We start from the raw sequence: 21,039 nt of genomic DNA, 5'->3' as shown, positions 1-21,039 counted from the left end.
AGTAAACAATGTAGTATGGGAACACAATTTATTTTCAAAAATTTTTTCTACTTGCGCAACGTTTTGTAAACCTTATTATTTACTACAATAATTATTCAAATATTTTTCTTACATGTAGAGCACACCCTTCTATCTAAATCCAATGCTCGTGATTCTCGATCTTTTTTATACCGCCACTTGTATGTACAACTTTTTCATATGGCCTGATGTCTACATGTGTCGAACATTGCGTCAACTAGCTCTTCACAGCAAAAAATACAGTTGTCTAAAAAATTAAAAGACTGTTAGTGCTTACGATAACTCAAATATTTTTGTCAAAATTGGGCATGTCTCTGATTTTATTGCCACATAAAAAAGTACCACTAAATCATACATCGAGTTCTTTCATTACATAGCATGAATAAAAAATTTGTTGCTTTCTTGTAGCCACATAATGGTATTTTAAAGAAAAGTTTACAAAAAACAAACTATTTTTATAATTGTTTTTACCATAGAATAATTATCGTACACATTTTTGTTTTATGTGATGTTTTTAATTATCAAAAACATAAAAACATACATCATGACTTATTATCACTCGTTAATTTCGTATGCTCATTATGATTAAATAACTCTTTTAAAATTGTATTTGGCTACATTTTATTGAGATGTGTGTTGTTACCGTTGCAAGTTTATATTCAAATATATATATATTACATTATTTTGCACTGTATCCAGTTGCCTTTTGAAAATTATATAATTTATTATATTTTAATACTCCACCATTATACATTATAAGTTTCATTACTCATACTTTTAAGCATACTATTCAATGTTTTTTTAAATGTTTATAGCGTTGCTTTATTATCTTACTAATATATAAAGCAAAGTCGCTAAAACCGTTGTAATCGCTAACCGCAAAAACTACTCAACCAATCTTGCTGAAATTTTGCATGTTGATTCTTGACACTTCCTAGATAATTTTAGTATAGTTTTTATCTTGTAAAAGTTAATAACAATAGCAATAAATAAGCTTAAAATTTTTCAAAAATGTGATTATGATATGCCGGAGCGTCACAGAAACTTTCGCAGTTGACCACTGGCAGTACATCCAAATGCATCAAGAAGGTTGATGTTAGTTGTGCAGCTGGATATCCCGGTTACCGACAACACGCTTCTCTAATGGGCAAGTGGCATACATCTACTTCCATGCTGAACCTATAGGATTGGTGAGTGCCACCAATAAAAAAACATTTTAACCGATACCGTCCCCGGTGGAATACCAGGAGATGTATCTAGCCAGAGTACAACCTGCTCCAACACTTCAGAATTATGTAGCCGTTCCACCATCCGGCCTGGTGCCGTCAGAGAATTTTATACTACCTATGCTAGCCAGGGAATACAGCCCTGAGGAGCACGGACAGCCACAACGGCTTCCTTCTCAGTAGTCGTCTCAATGGCATACCCACAGAGAAGGTATTCTCTAGGCCCACTTTCCCGACTAACGATGAGCGGTTGGTTATCCAGGGAACGTCCTGAAGACGAGATATTCTTTAGTCAGCGGCGTTCCTCCCTCCATCACGGTCTCTATACACAGAGACTTCGAGGGTAAGAGTCAAGCTACCTACAGCCAGCTCTTCATCATCAAAATTAACAATAAGGAATAGCTGGAAGTTTCACCACTGGCCCTTTTCAGGGCCATTATAAGTACTTACGTTCCCTACTTAACCATCAATCTCATTGGTTTTTTTAAGAGCCACCTAAGTGTAAATTACCTTGCCAACAAATACAATTTTACTACTATTTCCGGAAGCGATTCGTCGACTAAAAGACTATGTTAACTAAAGACGGCCACTTTTAAACCAATTCAGTTATTCACTGGCAGTCGTCACGAGCAGAGTTGTTCTTCGCAAGGATGGGAACCCCGGTGACCGACTACCCTATATTACCCTCTCAACTCTAAGCATTTAACCAGGAATCACCGATCCTCTCCAAGGTCTGCGCTGGGAGAACCTAACAGCTATGAAGGAAAAAAAACTTGAGCCAACGGGACAGTCTCTAACGAGCAAGCATCACGAACCAATCTCCCCACCTCAGTCACCAAAACAACTAAGTCTGCAAAAAAAAGGTGTTTTAGACACCAACATCTTCGACGTTATACCAGGAGCCATTGGGAAAGATCTCTAAAAGTAACTCTAAATCTTTGGACTTTGTAATTTTTTTTCCGATCAGTCTGGGGCTTCAACAGCAGACCAGAGAAGATCACCCTGAGGTATCCAGGCGGTCTCGTTTGCTGGAAACTTTAGTCAAAAAAGAGTTTACTTAAGAAACTCACCGGTCCTTTTTAGGCCTCATCGGACGTCGGAATACCTTGCCAACAAATATATTAGAACTTAACAGAGTTGACAGAAAACAGCCTTTAGGGATTACAAAAATCTGAAGCATGCTGCAAGTTGCAAGAAGATGAATTAAAAGAAAAACTTTTAATGTATCTGATGAATACAATTATAGGTGTCAAGAAACTGATGCAGAACATTTGTCGAGATTGAAACAGCAGCGTTAAAATTGACTTATACAGAATCCATTGCGTGAGAGATCAGCTTTTTAATCAGTACCCTCACAGTAATCTCTTAAATCTTCCAGATTTTTAAATAGGTAGAATATGTATTTGTATTTTTGTGGCGATCAAAAATGTATAAACGAAGCTCCAGGACTTTGTTGCTCTTATAATAAAGTTGTGAGATAAGAGAAAAAAAATTTTTTTGTATACATTTTTTTTGGGAGTTATAAATCTTTAACAGCTTTACAAAATAGCCTTTTTCATATATTATACGTGAAAAACTGCAAATCAACAACCCTTTAGGGCCAACGATTATTTTATGGCGTAAGGAATGCACAGTACTTTTCAGCATAATTATATTTTTTTTATTTTTTACAGCTTATTATTTGACCAAATAAGCTGCATGCAATAGATGAAAAATTTATGTTATTTAATTTGAATTATTTGACTTGCAGTATAGAAAAAACTCAAGGGGTGCGTGGACAGTATCTGTGGCAGACAGTAGGGGTAGATTCGCTTCGCTCTATCTCGCCCGTAAGGCCGTGGTCATATGGAAAATTGCGTAAGTATTTGATTCTATGGGAGTGAAAGAGAGGCCTGATACGCAAATCTCTCTCCCACTCTCGCAGGCTTAAATGGTAACGTGGTACGCGTTACGCTCTCCATGTATCGTGGACTTAGTGTCGATTTTTCATGTATTTTTCAAATAGTAACACGGACTGTTTTGTACATGCGTAATCTATAATTCTTCACTTTTATAAATTAAAATATACTGAACTATAAGCTTATTAGTATTGATCTCATCAAATTCATCATGTTTATATTCATTAGATGAAGGAATAGAGGAATATGATGACGGCTGGTTTGATTCAAGTAGCGAAATCAGATGAAATCAGATGAAATGCAAAAAAAATCGACGATAGAGCCAAGTGATCATGAAAAAAAATTATACCATGAGTCTCCAATGACTGTCGTTGACTTCGTTCTTTGCTTGGCAGCTGTTAAGTCACATCATAAAATGAGTGATGCTTGCATAGCTGGCATTTGAAATTAATTTCAAAAATTTGTATCACTCCTAACAATTGCCCAACTAGTAATTATAGATTTAAAAATTTTTTTATAAACTCTAAAATTAATATCACGAAACATTTTTACTGTCCAGACTGTATAACACTTATCAATAATGATGTTGATAACATAAATGATGATGAATGTTCGGATGCAGAACAAATTCCAAGCAGTAATTACTTATGTGCATGTACAGTAGAATATTAAAGTAATTATTTTATTGAAATTCCTATCATCACTTGAGTACAATCATTTTTAAAAAGAAAAAGTTTTTACAATTTGTACTGATTTACAAAAATGGCCTGATAATGTATACAGTGATATTAACGATGAAAATATTCACAAAGAATTGTTAAAAAAAATGGAATTTTGTCATTAAAATGTAATTTGCCATTCATGTGGTACACTTGTGGCCACCGTCCAAAGACACGGGGAACAAACAAAATCAACGCAAGCAACAGCTAGTCCCACGTCAAGTCTTCGCAGCAGCACCACCGTGCAGTGCTGCCACCACCGGTCACTCCGACTACTACGATTTTCTCAGCCACCTAAGTGTGGCGTACTAGCGTGTACTCGACAGTAACACACAATCCTCTGCACGAGACACATGCGCTCCTAGTCAGCAACACAATAGCTGCTTGTACATTGAGACTAATAAAGGTTCCTATTCTTGTAATTACACAGGCGAGTCATCATTTCTCGCCCTGCATACTCCTCCGTCCTCCTCAGCTAAGGATAGCTCCCCAGCTAATTCCTACATTGGTGACCCCGACAAAGAATAAAGCAAAACGCAACCTTCTGATACTCTCACGCATCTCCGCATCCTCCACGCCAGGTACACGCAAATCGCAGCTAATCCCCACACACTTCGCTCATCGCACATCTCGCTCACACATGGCAACGCGCCTCGCATCGTGGCTAGAGCATCATCTGCTCGCCTCTCTCTTGGATTCTCGCAACAGAGGGTGGAAGACGCGGAGGTCCAACGCTCAACATCTTTCTCCCTCTCAGGCCTTTACACCCTCGTCATTCATATCGTCACTTCCTCCTGTTACACCATCATCGTGACTGGGTGGAGAGTAATGTGGCGTCTCACATCTCTCGCGCTTCAGGCTCTGCTCACCAGATGGCCAAGCCCCTAATAGTTAACTCACGTCAAGCGGCAAAATTCCCGCACAATTACTATATAACCGCGATCGAGTCAATCTGAGCCCACACCTCTCTTGTGTCTAAGGCAAGGAGCACGTCATCAGCCTCACTGATGAGTCCTGGCGTGCTCTCGGGACGAAACACTTTTTCTCTTTCAAGTAGTTGACAACGATTCCTACATTGGAGTCTCACATCTCTCGCGCTTCAGGTTCTGCTCACCAGATGGCCAAGCCCCTAATAGTCAACTCCCGTAAAGCGGCGAAATTCCCGCACAATTACTATATAACCGCGATCGAGTCAATCTGAGCCCACACCTCTCTTGTGTCTAAGGCAGGGAGCACGTCATCAGCCTTACTGATGAGTCCTGGCGTGCTCTTGGGACGAAACACTTTTTCTCTTTCAAGTAGTTGACAACGATTCCTACATTGGTGACCCCGACATGATCTTCTTGAACAAGGAGACGCCGTGAGGTAAGCTAGTGCGCGCGTTAAAAGAGGCTCAGCAACAGCCTTCTGTGACATTGGTACCAGTGTGAGTGTGCATAGACATTTTTACTCTTTATCTGTCGCTGTTCTCCCCACCGACGCTACTCATCCGCACCCCCGGCATTTTCTTTAAGGCAGCTGCTGTTTCCTTCTCGGAGGAGCCGTCGCTGCCCCGCGAGTGCCGTCCATACGCACTCGCGACATAACATTGCATCAGCCCGACGCGGCATTTTCTTCTCTTCCGAGAATCGACCACGTGCTAGACAGCGCATACTTCGAGCGTTTTCTTTTTCTCTCTGTCTCTCTTGCACGCTACCTTCGCTTAGCCATTATCTATCAAACGGTCTTTCCTTTTGGTCCGCGCCCCACTAACTCGAAGAAGCGAACAGTGCGATGCCACACATTATCTCTGTCTCACTGTCGCAACAGTTAAGTGCAAGTGATACAGCAAGTGCCAGTGACAATTCTGCTTGTCTCGAGTTTTTTCTTGTTCTGCGCTTCACGATGACAGGTGCAGGCAGCGGAGAGCCAAACGGCGCCTCGGGCTCAAGCCTCAACAACAACAATGGCCTTAGTGCTAGCGGAAATAATCCCGGCAAACAAATTCCACAAGTCACAGATGATGAATCGGAATACGAAGACGCCGCAAACCCCCCGTAACAGGAGAAAAACGCCGTCTCTACATCTGCCACCCTTCTGGAAAATGAACCCCAAGGTGTGGTTTGTGCGCGTTGAATCGGCCTTCAACAATAACGGCATCCGGGCAGACACAGCTAAGTTCGACTACGTCGTCACGGCTTTAGATGACACGACAGTCCAAGAGATCTCGGATGTTTTGCTCAACCCCCTGAATACAGGCAAGCACGTTTATCTAAAAGAGGAGATATTAAAGCTTCTGACAGATACACAGGATCAGCAGCTAGATAAGCTGTTCACACAACTCGAGCTTGGCGACAAAAAGCCATCGCAGTTGCTCCGTCACATGAAAATCCTGGGGGGAGCGGCAGTCTGTGACGAGGCTATTCGAGTCAAGTGGCTCGACTTGTTGCCAGCCTCCGTTGCCCGTCACATCAGGGTCCTGAAGACCTCGCCTCTCAACGAGCTGGCCACTTTGGCGGACGAGCTCATCCTAGACTACCCCACTACAGCAGCCATCCACCACCAACTTCCACTGGCCCAGCAGATGACCCAGCACCAGGCACCACCTGCAGTGACAGCAGTTTAAGCGCCAACGGTGGAATCGCTATCCGCGGAGATGGCAGCTATGCGTCTCTCCATGGCCCAGCTCCTTTCGCTCACTCGGTCCCAGGGGAAAAATCGACGACGCTCCAGGTCGAGGAGCAGGTCACGCAGCAGAGATCCGGACACCAGCGACTGGTGTTTATACCACGCTAACTTCGGTGAAGATGCGAGCAGATGTAAGAAGCCCTGCTCGTACCCAGCCCAGTCCTCGGGAAACCAGTAAGGCCGCCTCCTGTCCAGACGGTGGAGGGTAGCACGACACTGCCCGCGGAAAACCGTCTACACATATTTGACAGATCATCAAAACTCAAGTTCCTGGTCGACACAGGTTCGGTCATCTTCCTGCTTCCCAGGTCGCAGGTCAAGACCAACCTGCAACGCCGATCCCTCACACTTTCTGCAGCCAATGCTTCGGCCATCGTCACCTATGGCTCGCACAACCTGCAGCTCGATCTACATCTCCGTCGGGCCTTTGAGTGGTCCTTCACCGTGGCGGATGTCGAGACTCCAATCCTCGGCACAGACTTCCTGGCCCACTACGACCTTATGGTGGACCTGCGCAACAAGCTGCTGGTCGATGCAGCCACTCGACTGACGTCCAGAGCTTTCACATTGTCGACATCACTTCACAGTGTGTCAGTCGTCACGACTTCCAACGTACCAGCTGGCAAACTTAGTCGCCGCTACCAACAGCTGTTGGACGAATTCCTGGATATCACCAAGGCAGATGGCTCGGCAGCGGAGCTGCCGGATCTGCCGGTGTACCACCAGATTCACACAACTGGCCCTCCAGTCTTCGACCGAACACGCCGACCCACCGGTCCACGTCTCGAAGCAGCCAAAAGGGAGTTCCAACGGCTCCTTAACCTGGATATCATCAGGCCATCGTCGAGCCAGTGGGCGAGCCCATTACATCTAGTGATAAAGGAAGACGGAAGCTGGCGTGTGACAGGCAATTATAGGCTCCTTAACGCTTGCACCGTACCTAACCGTTATCCGCTGCCCACCGTCGAGGACCTGCTCCAGGAAGCCAAGGGCAACGTTTTTTCTGTTGTAGATCTCAGGAAGGCATTCTACCAGATCCGTATAGCAGACAACAACATCCTGAAGACAGCTGTCACTACGCCTTTTGGGTTGTACGAATTCACCCGATCTTCGATGGGTCAACGTAATGTGGCACAATCTCTCCAACGCACTGTAGATCATCTTCTCCGAGGCTTGCCTTTCGCAAGAGGTTACCTGGATGACATCCTTATCACTTCCGACAACCACGAACAACACTTCATACATCTGCGACAGCTGTTCGAGGTCCTGCGGGCGGCTAAGTTGCGCATAAACCTGGACAAATGCGTGCTAGGTCATCAATAAGTAATCTACCTGGGGTTCTTAGTTTCGGCAGACGGTTCCAAGCCCCCGCCGCACAAAATCCAAGCCATCACCGATTTTCCTCGCCCGGAAAACTGGACGGAGCTTCGCCGCTTCCTTGGACTCTTCAACTACTACCGACGCTGCGTGCCTATGGCAGCCAGGATCCTAGCGCCTTTGAGCGATCTCTTAAAAGAGCTACCGCTCAAGCAGAAGAAGGCCGACCTCACGTGAACTCCTTCGTGCTGGCGCTCCCTTGGCTCTACGCACCGACGCATCGGACTCCGCTATCGGAGCAGCCCTAGAACAGCAGGATGATGATGGCAACTGGAAGCCCCTAGCCTTCTTTTTGAGGAAGCTCACCAGTACTGAGAGACGTTACAGCGTCTACGACCGTGAGCTCCTCGCCATCTACTCAGCCATTAAGGACTTCAAGCGTATCCTGGAGGGTAGGGACTTAACGGTCTACACAGACCACAAGCCCCTCATTTACGCAGCCCAAACAGCCTTCTGACAAGGCCTCACCTAGACAGGCGCGCCACATGGACTTCATCCTTCAACACAACGCCAACCTCGTTTACGTGAAGGGAGAAGACAACCCAGTCGCCGATGCGCTTTCCCGAATTTTTACTATCTCTATGCCCACGGAATTGGATGCAGAGACCATTGCCATAGCCCAAGCCACAGACAAAGAGCTGCAGCACCTGGAGGAAAACACCAGCCTGGTCCTGCAGAGTTTGCCCGTCGACGGCCACAATGTCTTCTGCGACACTTCCACAGGAGCAGTAAGGCCTTATCTGCCTGCGTCGCAAGGCATTCGATATTCTTCACAATCTCTCTCACCCAAGTGTCAAGGCCACGACTCGTCTCGTCGCTTCCAAGTTTGTCTGGCCTGGGATGCGAAAGGAGATCACTCGTTGGGCGCAAACCTGTGAAGCCTGTCAACGTGCTAAGATGCATCGACATATCGGTCAGCATTGGGGAACTTCGAGGAGCCAGAAGTGCGCTTCGAACACATCCATATCGACCTCATCAAATTACCCATCTGTCAGGGGTTCCAGTACTGCCTGACCATCATAGATCGTTTCATTAGATGGCCAGAAGCAATTCCTATCCCTGACCAGCAAGCAACAACAGCCAGAGCCCTCATTGACAGGTGGATTTCCCTGTACGGAACCCCACTCACCATTACTTCCGACCAAGGTGCTCAATTTGAGTCAGCATTGTTCACCGAGCTCGCAAAACTCCTGGGTATCTCCAGGATCTGAACGACTCTGTACCATCCTCAATCGAACGGGATGATTGAACGAAACCACCGTACAATTAAAGCAGCCCTTATGTGCCGACCAGATCAGCCATGGCCTCAGACACTGCCACATTTCCTGCTTGGCTTACGCACTTCTTACAAAAAAGACCTGCAAGCATCTCCAGCCGAGATGCTGTATGGCACTACGCTTCGGGTACCAGGAGAGTTTTTAACAACTCAAAGTCATCCAGACGCACGCCCAACGACCTTCATTGAGAAACTATGGAGCCTGGCTCAGTCGATAAAGGCAACACCAGCTTCCAGACACGCAGCGGAAAACGCACCGTTTTTCCACAAAAATCTCAGGACGTGCTCTCACGTCTTCAAACGCGTGGACTCCATCCGGAAACCTTTGCAGGCACCATACACGGGTCCTCACCAGGTCATCAGGCGAGTAGACGACTGAACATATGTAGTCAATGTTAACGGCAGACATCTCACCGTCTCCACCGACGCTCTAAAACCGGCCTACAGGGAAATAGCTGACTCACCATCCGACGCAGCCGGCTCCGAAGTGACGCCTAATCAGACCATCGTATAAAAAAAATATTCGATCTAAATAATTAAGTTTTTACGTACGACACACGTTTACCTTTTTTTTTTTTTTTTCTTCAAAGGTGTTAGTCTTTTCTATAAAGAACATATAATTCTTGTTTTTTCAAAAAAATCTGTTGTTTACAATTCATGCGATTCATATAAAATAAAATAAATGGTAGAAAAAAGAATTATTCTGATAATTATAGCCGAATATTTAAGCCATGCAATTCGGTATATTTTTCATAACGAATCGTTTCAAAACATTTGTAACGTAGACTGCTGTAAAAGGCTATCAAATTTTAGAGAAAGGAAAATATTTTTATTAGCCTTTTTCATTGTTTGGTCCAACTTTTTTACGTGCATAATAACTATAATAAGCGTTGTATATGTACATATATATATACCTTCCTATATTATACAGTTATCTCGATGGGACATTCCACATGCCCCCCACGAAATAAGGTAAAAACCCGTTATTTTCTCCCTTATTTTGAGACATCACAGTTTTTTCCAAAACCCTCTGCAGCCCCTTACAGACCGCTCCCCCTACCACCCCCACACTACTTTTGGGGAACCTGACAGGAATCATACAGTCTTCTTGGACCTTGAAGTGTATACAGACGTGTACGTGTCAAATATGAATTAATCTATTATTTTTAATCTACTTCATTATTAAATTACTTTAAAACAAAACTGTCTTATCGACATGATTCATCTCATTGTCAAGAAGAAATTTAAAATCATAATTGATTTATAGAGGGTCGTTGCGCAAAATGTCATTATAATTACATATTAAATTATAAAAGTTTCCTGTTATATCATATCTGTTAGAGCAACTTTTCACCAGATAAAACTATTTATATTGGTAGTAAAAAGATTACTTATTCATTCATGTTTTAGTCAAAGTCTTTCAATGAAAATGTAGTTTAATACATCATAAAAATAATATGTCATGTATATTTTTGTACTGTAAAAATGTTTATTTGTGAAGAATGTTAACTAATAAGAACATGTTTTTTTTCACAATAAACTTTTTTTCATCTATTTTTCCACACCGCTCAAATGGCAAATAGATGAACTTTACAAATACGAATAATTATTAATTATTCCATTTACACAACTAAGAGTGCGATTAAAAACAAATTCATATCGATTGTATTTCAATTTATTTGTAAGTATAAAGTTCTTGGTACGCCAAGTTTTCGTTTCGTTAGCATTTATGATAAACTATTTGTAAAATGTTAATTTTTATGTGTATGTATTGTATTATTTCGTATACGTGTTATTAAAACTAATACATACATAAATTTAAATTACATTTATTTTATCATTAAAACAAACCGTGAATGTTTCGCATTAAGATGACTTATTTTATGAGTCAACTTATAAAGCCCTATTAAATCACGAAGACTTAGGTCTGTTCCTATTCTGTTTTAAACTAATGCTGAAATTGGTACAATAGATGAACAAAATATACATTCAAGAAATGTATTATTAGGTAGTAAATTTTGTCTATACATATAGGAATATTTCAGAAGTTTAAAAACAGTTGATAACATACGTAACAGTACGTTTGAGATACTGCTATTGCTTTGGGTTAAGTTGAACACGACTCTCAAAATATATAAAATATTTAAAGAAGCTTGTAACATTATGCTGCCATATCAACTGAAAAAATTTTTTGCATGATTTTTAACATCTGAAGATATTTGTGGTAAGTCTATTTGGGAATCACTTAAACAAATTTTTTATTGAAGATTTAAAAGACGATAAACAAAATAATGCCTTATTTTATTCAAATAAAATCTTCAAATTTAAAGGAAAATCATGTAAAGATCATGGACTACCAGAACTTAATAAAACAGTAAAATCTAAAAATATTGAAGACAGTAAAATTGTAACTGATTTACAAACAAATTTTTAGAATTTATTTGTTTACCTAAAAAGTGATCAAAAAATAATGTTAAATGAAATTATTAACAGTGATACAAAATTATATTTTATTGATGGTCCAGAAGGTTCTGTGAAAACATTTTTATACAAAACATTTATTTTTTATTTTTTGTTTAAAAAGAAAAACTTTATATCTGTGGCTTGGACAGGAATTGCTTCAATTTTATTTCCTAAACAAATGTCATAGAACACTTTGATAACCATTAGATTAAAATAACATTGAAAGTTTTTTGTTAGAATACGAAGCTGATAAAAAAAATTATGAGAAGTAAATGTAATTATTTGGGACGAAGCTTCAATGATCTCTAAAAAAGCTTTGGAAATAGTAGATAAGACTTTAAAAGATTTATTTGATGTATAAATAATATTTCATTTGGTGGAAAATTATTGATTTTAGGGGGCGATTTAAGACAAATACTTTCAGTGATAAAGCATAAGTGTAAAAGTTCTATAATTAGTGAAACTGTAAAGTATTTATTCCTATGGAAACACTTTAAAATTATGAAATCGAAAAGTAATTTGCGGTGTACAGATTAAAAATTTTTATTATTGTTGATGGACATTGAAAACTGAACAATAAAGTCTTTCAAAATTCCACAGTGATGGAAAACTGATGATATTTGTAAACAAATTACTGGAGATGGTATAAATAGCTGCCTAAACAAAGTAATTCTACTAACTTATAACGAACTTTCGTACATTTTAAATAATAATATTTTGAATTATATAAAAGGAAAAGAACATACTTTTTACATCATAAATTATACAAAATATAAATGTAGTGATCGCACTGATGAAAATATAAACATAAATTTTTCTTTAAAAACTCTAAGAAATATACATGAAGGATTACCGCCACATGTTATAAATTTAAAAGTAGATGCCATTGTTACGTTAATAAAAAGTTTATTCAATGGATTGTGTAATGACACTAGACAACGTATAACAAGAAATAATGTCTGGCAAAAAATCTGGAAAACACTTTCCAATAGTTCTAGCTTTATTCATGACAATCAATAAATTGCAAGGTTAAAGTTTTGATAAATTAGGATTTTACTACAAAAGACCTTTGTTTTCTCACGGTCAACTATACGTATTGATGTCAAGATGTACAAATCCTGAGAATATATTTATATGAAATGGTTCAGAGAACCAAGCAAAAATTAAAAACATTGTATGGCAAGAAATTTTTGATTGTTAACAATTTTATTATATGTTTGTCAAAGTTTATTTCTTATAATTTTTTATTTTTCTCTAAGAAATTTAGTTTTTCAAACATATAGAATGCATCTTGAAAATTTGACTTTTAACAAGTAAAAACATGTTAAAATTTTATATATTAGGACACTCTTTTCCAAAATTTCTACATTAAAAAAAAATATAAATGATCGCATTACAAAATTTTTCATGCATATTATAACTTTGACATTAATCTTGAAAATCTGTAATTTTGGTAAAAATTTAATTTCACAAAGTTAAAGAGCAGGTCAGCCTTTAATTTCGTACTAGAAATTTTATAATTATAAGAATCGTCGTATATTTTCAAATGCCGATTTCATAATCATAAAAACTTCATACTCTCATTTTTTGCTCCAAATACCATATCGCTGCTATGTAATAATAATATTAAATATTAATGACTGAATATTTCAATTCATACGATTATATAAAAATGTACATTTTTCTCTTACAAAAAAGCCTTAATAATAAAATTTCCATCTCTGAGTACTTTAATTTCAAATATGAGTTGTATTTATCATATAATAAAATATTGTGATGTGAAACTATATGTTGTATGTATGTTTAAAGTATATTGGAATATTAGAAACAGCATTAAGAAAAGTAAACAAACTGAGTAACAATTGATCATTTATCTAACAAGTCCATTATTTTGTAGATGTTAAATTTAAATCATATGAAGTTATTTAATTTTTAAGTTTTAAATATTTTGTGGGGTTAATGCGCGAAGCGCGCAGGGAGACAAAGCCTCATAAGTGTATATGTATATATATATACATATATATGTATATATATATATTTTATACATACATACATGTTTATGCAGAGGGTACTTATGCGGACAATCACATGTATGTAAAGGGAATGATGAGGACAAAAGTGGAATCATGTGGACGTCCGCATAATTCTGTGTTATTGATATATTTATATTTTAGAAGCATGTAAAATTCGCATAAGTCACTTTCTATAAATATATATGCGCGCGTGTGGGTGTGTGTGCATGCTCGTGCGCAGGAAATTAAAATAAAACTGACACCACCCTGTGGACCACATCCTAGTATACCGTTATGAGAAGCTACTTCAGAGTAAGATAATGACATAAAATTTTCTTCTCTACCAGTGATATCGCTGCTACTCATAATCATGGTGATGAATTATGAAATACCTGCTCTATCTGTAGCACTTGCAGCTTGACGATTTCTTGTGTCATTGACTGAATATGATGTAACTTCTGATGTCTCTGTAGCACTTGCAGTTTGACGATTGCTTGTGCCATTGACTGGATGTGATGAAACTTCAGCGGATGTACTGGATTTTACAGGATAATTGTTCGTGTTATTACCTCGACTTGAATAAACTTCGATAGATGTATTTGGTACTGACTCATGTGAGTTGTCATTATTATTCAAGAGAAGATTAAAATGATTCAAGGGAATAGAAATATCATCAATGATGTCAACGTCATCATCATCATAATTGTTGTGTCTTTCAGAGGATGTATCATGTAATGATAGATTATCATTACCATTATCGGCATTTGATGACTCTAAGTCTTTACTACTTAAACTTATATTGGAGTTGTGATGATAATCATTATCCCTTGATCTTTCTCTATTTTACATACTTTTAAAGTTATAAATGTGACATTGTAAGCTAGGCAATATGTCATAGTATTTTGTAAAATAAAGATTTCTAGTAGCTTGATGTTAAGAATTTATTTCAGTGCTTTCTAATGACTACTACTACTAAGTGCAGTACCTAGATATATCACAGTTATTATAATATTATTATCATTACTTTTTTATTACCGTTGAAACTGCGCAAGCTAGGAATTGTGCACGCAAAAATCTGTGAATTTGTTGTATGAATTAACATTATATAACAAGTGTGTGTAAATCGAATTTAAAAAAAAATAAATAAATAAAAAAACCATGCGTTTTTATGAACAGTAACATCAAGAATTAAATAAGTTCCATTATTCTCGTTATTATTTATTTACACTTAATAATTGTATTGTATTACCAATCATTATTATTGTTCTCATATGTATTAAAAAAAAATGATTAAAAATACTAATTAAGTATGCCACCACTCGATTTGCACAGCTTATAAAATAACTATGTAACAATATAAAGAAATTGACGTACCGCCTACAGTAGATATTGTATTTCTTGAAATAACAGACTATTGATCTTCATCGTTGTGTTCATTGCACTTTGTCAGTGTAGAAGCATTAGCTCTACCAGTAATTTCTTGTTTGCGTTCGTCTTATACATTTCTTATCTTATCTTGTTCTACATCAGATACATCGGAAGCATCGCTTTCTTCTTGCTCTTCTTTTAAGGCAATTTTTTGACATAAATTACCTTTCAAACTTGAAGTTATTGTTATTACTTTAATATTAGAAATTTTATTCTTATTGTATTTTTGCCAAGCTACAAAAAATTATCAAATACTGTAAAAATTATGAAAATTTCAAATTTTAAAATTTTTGTCAAATATGATGTAAAAAAAGATTCTGGAACATGCAAAACTTTTAAATTTTGTGGATGATTTCAAACATTAGCTAACTCTATCTTTTGTACAAAGGCATGTATAACATGTAAAATTAACGAAAAATGTATGAAGGTTGAACACACTATGTGTATCAAACAATTGTAATAAAAAAAAAAACCTTAACGTGATACATTTAGAAATACTCGTATGAAAGCGTTTTAGCTCTTGCAAACAAATGAATAAAAACTTTGCCATAAATTAGCTGACAACTTAAATGGGTATTTTGAATTTAAAAAGGAATATTTGCAGATACAGACGGTTTTTAAAATCAATGCATTTCTTATAACAATGCAGCTACACTCGAAAAGTCATGATTTGTAAAAGATCTCAAAGTATTTTAGTTTATTAAAATGTGAAAAGTTAATTTTTAAAAAGCTGTGCATAATTCATGATTTTTGCTATTTGTGAGACTCGCCTGACCATTTCCCTGTAACCAGGGGTTGTTTTATGCCTTTCTAAATTTTGTACATTAAAATCGCTAATTAATTGTTTGTATAATAGGTATTATTTCGTTGGTGCAAAAAAATCTGTTTGACGTCCATACGAATTTTTAAAGGTATTTCTTAACATATTTTACAGTGTCATAACAATAATATAAATTTTTATAATAAAATAAACCAATGCAAACTTGAGAAAATGGCGATTAAATCAGCTTAATGGTGAATTCGTAAATCTTGAAATGTAAGACCTGCACACTAGTAAAAATTATTTTTCGTTCACCAATTAGTAATTACTTACACACAAACTTTCATGGTCTTGGCTTCTTGTAATTGACTATGAGATAATTCTACATAGTTTGTATTTCTAGTTGTGATCTCAAAGACAAAAAATATTGATAGAGTGATCGATTCAATCCAAAAAATTTTGTAGTAATTCAGATATGACTGCACTTTAGTGATAATTGCTGGATTGTTATTTTCTTCATTAGTGCACACTTCTTGAAATATTTTTTTAATTTCTTTGTCAGGAAGAAACGCAAGTGCGTTGATTTTTTAAATAAAAGTTTTAGTAACTTAGTTTTCGTTTAAATAGGATTTGAAGCTAAGAGTCTGCAATACAGAAGGAAGCTATACCAGGGATAAATTTGTACACCTCAATATTATTTGTATAAAAAAAAAATCTCTTTGGACTAGACAATATCTGTTTGATTACAAGAATTCTGTTATTTTAGACCATCAGCCTGTGTATAGTAAGAAAATAAGTTTTTTACTTATAAATAACAAAATTTGTAGCATAAAACATATGCATAATTATAAGGATACTCTTACCAATGCTTACCGTAATTATGTTAATCGTTAATTAACCCTTAAGAATCGCATTCAAAACCTTTATGTTTTGTACGTTTTAAATAACGATTTCGCTTTTATAGAAAAACTAAATAAAAAAAGATAAATAGTGACGGATAGTCTCGTAGAGCTTTACGTTTAGGAAATACGGTAAAAATTACTGCAATCTACGAAAGGTTTTCTGATAAATCATCTGTTGGCGTGATTTAAAAAATTACGTTAGCGCAAGAACGTATCATCTTGATTCAAATTTAAAAAAAAAGCTTCATGTTGATACTGTTAATGAGAAGAAGAATAGTAGTTTTCCTACGAGTTTGAAAATTCTCTGTTTGCGAACCGAGAGGTTTGCGGACCGAGCCGAGGGCGAGGGACGTAACGAAGTTCGTAAAGGAGACTTTTCGAACGAGTTCCGGAAAACTGCTTTTTCGCCCGAGGAAGTACCAGCCTCTCAAAACCACCCGAGGGCGGAAAAATTATTTTCTTTTGTTATTTATTTTAGAAACGCTATACGTTCATTTTTATTTCAAAAAGCATATTTTATTATTTTAATTTTATTAGAAATCATATATATTAAGTTACAGAAGGTGTATAATCACTGTGAAGTTTCAAAACATGCAGTTTTTTTGTTTAGAAAACGTTTCATTCTTACTTTGATTATTATGATAGCTTCTTCAGGACTTGAAATAATTCAGACGTCTGTAAAAAATTTGTAATAATGTGCGGAGCTCAAACAAAGACTAAAAAAATCCCAGCTTCTATATTATATAAGTATAGTTTGTAAAGCTTCCGCGAAAACAAACGTGATTTAATAATAGCTTTTAATTACTACAGCTTCTTTATAAACTAGACGGTGAGGTGTAAAATGTGTTAAAAAATAAATTTGCTCACATAGACAAGATTATTGATGAAATTGCTTTGTTTTAAGATGTAGTCAAATATTTTTGGAGTACGTAAAAATCATGTGTTACGCTACATATTGTAATTAACAATAAGTTAAAAAATTGTCACGTATAGTGTATTTTGGTACTTTTGGAATAATTGACGTTTTGTCAAACCACGTCGACCTCTTCAGAAACTTTTACAGAAAGCGCCTTCTCGACCAATTCATGACGATAACACAATGATAACTATACATTGCTTACAAATAAAATTTCCCACTTAGGGACATAGTATAGTATAATAATTTAAAAGTCGTCAGAAATTCCATTGCAAAGTGTAGTGACAATAAACGATCTTGAACTACTAAAGACTACATTTCCTTTAGAGTAAAAAATTGCTTTTACTACTTATAGGTGTAGTAAACCACACATGGTAAAATCAAAAATCACCCAGATAACATATACGTCGTCTTTTGTATAATGTTTTGTGATTTAACATTGCTTTTCTTCTAATTAAGATAACACTGTTTTAGATTACTGCTAGCAAATGAACTACCAAAAATGTATATACACACTTTATGAGACATAACTTCATGTGTTAATGGTATAAAGTAGTAATGTTTTTGGTCCATTTTCAGCTTGGACCATGGATTGCAGTAGAAATTCCAGCACTTGTTGAAAGAGGAATCGTAAAATACAAAGAGGATGCTGAGCACAAATAGTGTTTGTATTGTAGTTATAAAAGAGAATTTTTTCCATAATTTTGTCAAAAATATACAGAATCTTTTTTTAAACTTTTTTTTTTATTTTTTCACTTTCTTACCCATATACCATGATATTTTCGAATATCTTCTACCATATTTGTATTAGTGATGTTGATTGTAATCCTATCTACCAGTAACGCACAATAATCAACCCCTGTCTTAGATTTCCCAACTAATTCCTTAGGTCCCATTAAAAACAGACTCTTCACACTACCGAGCCCAAATCATTTCCGCGTGTACCTATACTCTAAACCCAAAGACTGAATGTTGACGTAGATCAATGAAAGTGTCACTTACTAAAAATTAAAGTACGGTATTTATATATTAAATAAAAAAATCGAATGTTCAGTTAAGAATTATTGTATCATACGGTACGCGCAGAAAATTCCATTCACCGTCATAGCTCTTTATGATTGAAAAAAGTGACGGTTATAATACACATTTGTATTGGACTATGTTGGAACACGCACGTGGCTTTTGAGAATCCACAAGGAGAGAGAAAGAGAGCGCAGAAATTAGCTCGTCGATAATTGGTGGACATTAACACACATACGGAAAACGGGAGGAAGGGCGTGGCCAAGCGCTGTCAGCGAAAAGCAAAGCATTTTGAATTTTTATTTAATATACTCCTGAATCCTTTGGTATACAGACGGGTCAGTCTAAGTGCTTTTATTGAGCTTCATTAGCTTTCACGCGTACTAATTCGAGTTGTTTCGTGTTTTGCTTATTTATCTCACTCTCTTAATTTCGTGCTAGCTTAAATTCATGCCTACTAAGAGAGGCGCGTGCTCGCGACCCAGGACTCACGAACATTCTCGTGGACCGCACCAAAGCGCTACCATGTAGTTTGTTTATAGGGCTCATCGCCAACGATCAGTGGCTCCAAGTCACAATTCACCATCGTGACAACGCGATCTTCTTGACACCATCATCATTGACTACGTGCTACCAACCAAAAGCTCTGAGTCGTGGTAATACACAAGATCACGCACACAACACATCGTTCGCTCAATTGTAACAAATTGTTTAATTTCTGTTCATTTTTTAATAAACTGGGTTTTTTTTTATGCCAAGGCTTTTTCCCATAATTTACGGTTTTATTCAAAGGACCTATCCTTCATAAATTTCATAACTATGGGACTTTGACACATTGACAAGGCTTCGATCGTACATCAAAATTTTACGTTTATATTTATTAAAGTAAAAATAATATACTTTATAATTTTATACACAACAAAATTCAAAGTTTAAATACACTAAAAAAGTCATTTTAGATATTATATAAAGTGAATTAATAATTTTACTATTTTTTACTAAGAAATTAAATTTTTCTCGTCTTCCAACAAGAAACATCACTTTTACTTTTTCGTAAAGCAAGCTGAGAGGGACTTCTCCACCACAATTTAATTAGCAACGAAATGCTCCACCTGCGCTATATAGGTACGAAGCCATGCTCACACAGCCTGTGAGTCTGCTCAGTCTTACTAATATATAAAGCAAAGTCGTTAAATCCGTTGTAATCGCTAACCGCAAAAACTACAGAACCGATTTTGCTGAAATTTTTCATACCCACTCTTGACACTTCCTAGATAGTTTTAGTAGAGTTTTTATCTTGAAAAATTCAATAACAATAACAATAAAAAAGCTCGAAGTTTTGCAAAAATACGCCAGCTTTTCACGTTAGTTCAGTAGGATCCACTAGGTGGTGCCGACATCAAATCGAAGCTACCTGCAACAGAATTAAATAATACGCCAGAGTGGTTATAATACGCCAGAGCGTCTCAAAATTTCTGCCGTCGTTAACTAGCAACTCACCGAGCTGCATCGAGAATGTAGGTGATAGTCGTGCAGCTGGGTGCAGTTACTGACGACGCTCTTCTCCAATTGGCAAGTGACCTAGGTCTACTTTTACCCCTAAACCTCTAGGATTGGTGAGTGCCACCAATAAAAAAAACATTTTAACCGATACCGTCCCCGGTGAAATACCAGGAGACGTATCTAGCCAGAGCACAACCTGCTCCAACACTTCAGAGTTATGTGACCGTACCACAATCTGGCCTGGTACCGTCAGAGAATTTTTTACTACAAATGTAAGCCAGGGAAGACAGCCCTGAAGAGTACGAGCAGCCACAACGATCAACTTCTTAGTGGTCATTCCAACGGTATACATACAGAGAAGGTATTATGCAGGTACACTTTCCCGACTAACGATGAGCGGTTGCTTATCTGGAGAACGACCTGAAGACGAGATATTCTTTGATCAGTGGCATACCTCCCTCTAGTATGGTCTCCGTACAGAGATACTTCAAGGATAAGAGTCAAGCTACCCGCAGATGGCTCTCCATCATCAAGAATAATAATAAGAAACAACTGAAAATTTTATCACTAACCCTTTTCAGGGCCATTGTAAGTATTTACGTTCCCTACATAACTATCAATTTCATCGGTCCTTTTAAGGGCCACCTAAGTTTGAACTACCTTGATAACAAATATATTTTTACCACCATTTCTGAAAACGTTATTCGTCAATTAAAAGACTATGTAAAGCCGGCTACTATTAAACAAAGTCATTCATTCACTGGCAGACGTCACGAGCGGAGTTGTTCGTCGTAAGGCTCGGAACCCCAGTGACGACCTTATATTACCCTCTCGACTCTAAGCATTCAACCAGG

The 21,039-nt window shown here is 37.4% G+C and overlaps 1 protein-coding gene across 1 annotated transcript in view; it reads left to right on the top strand.

Annotated features, from left to right (window-relative positions):
- Positions 1 to 18,397, top strand: part of Ufc1 (Ubiquitin-fold modifier conjugating enzyme 1) — a 133,532-nt gene extending 115,135 nt beyond the window's left edge. Inside the window, exon 4 of the mRNA XM_089598518.1 lies at positions 18,242 to 18,397. Within this exon, the coding sequence (XP_089454644.1) occupies positions 18,242 to 18,325 (84 nt within the window). The 3' untranslated portion in view covers positions 18,326 to 18,397. The remainder of the gene's footprint in view (positions 1 to 18,241) is intronic.
- The last annotated feature ends 2,642 nt before the right edge of the window (positions 18,398 to 21,039 follow it).

Source organism: Copidosoma floridanum, unplaced genomic scaffold, assembly GCF_036245765.1.
Source record: "Copidosoma floridanum isolate Cflo_tuat_1 unplaced genomic scaffold, Cflo_Japanese_pri ptg000006l, whole genome shotgun sequence".
Lineage (NCBI taxonomy): Eukaryota > Metazoa > Arthropoda > Insecta > Hymenoptera > Encyrtidae > Copidosoma > Copidosoma floridanum.
Note: the sequence above shows the minus strand (reverse complement) of the source record. Positions and strands in the feature narration are given on the sequence as shown.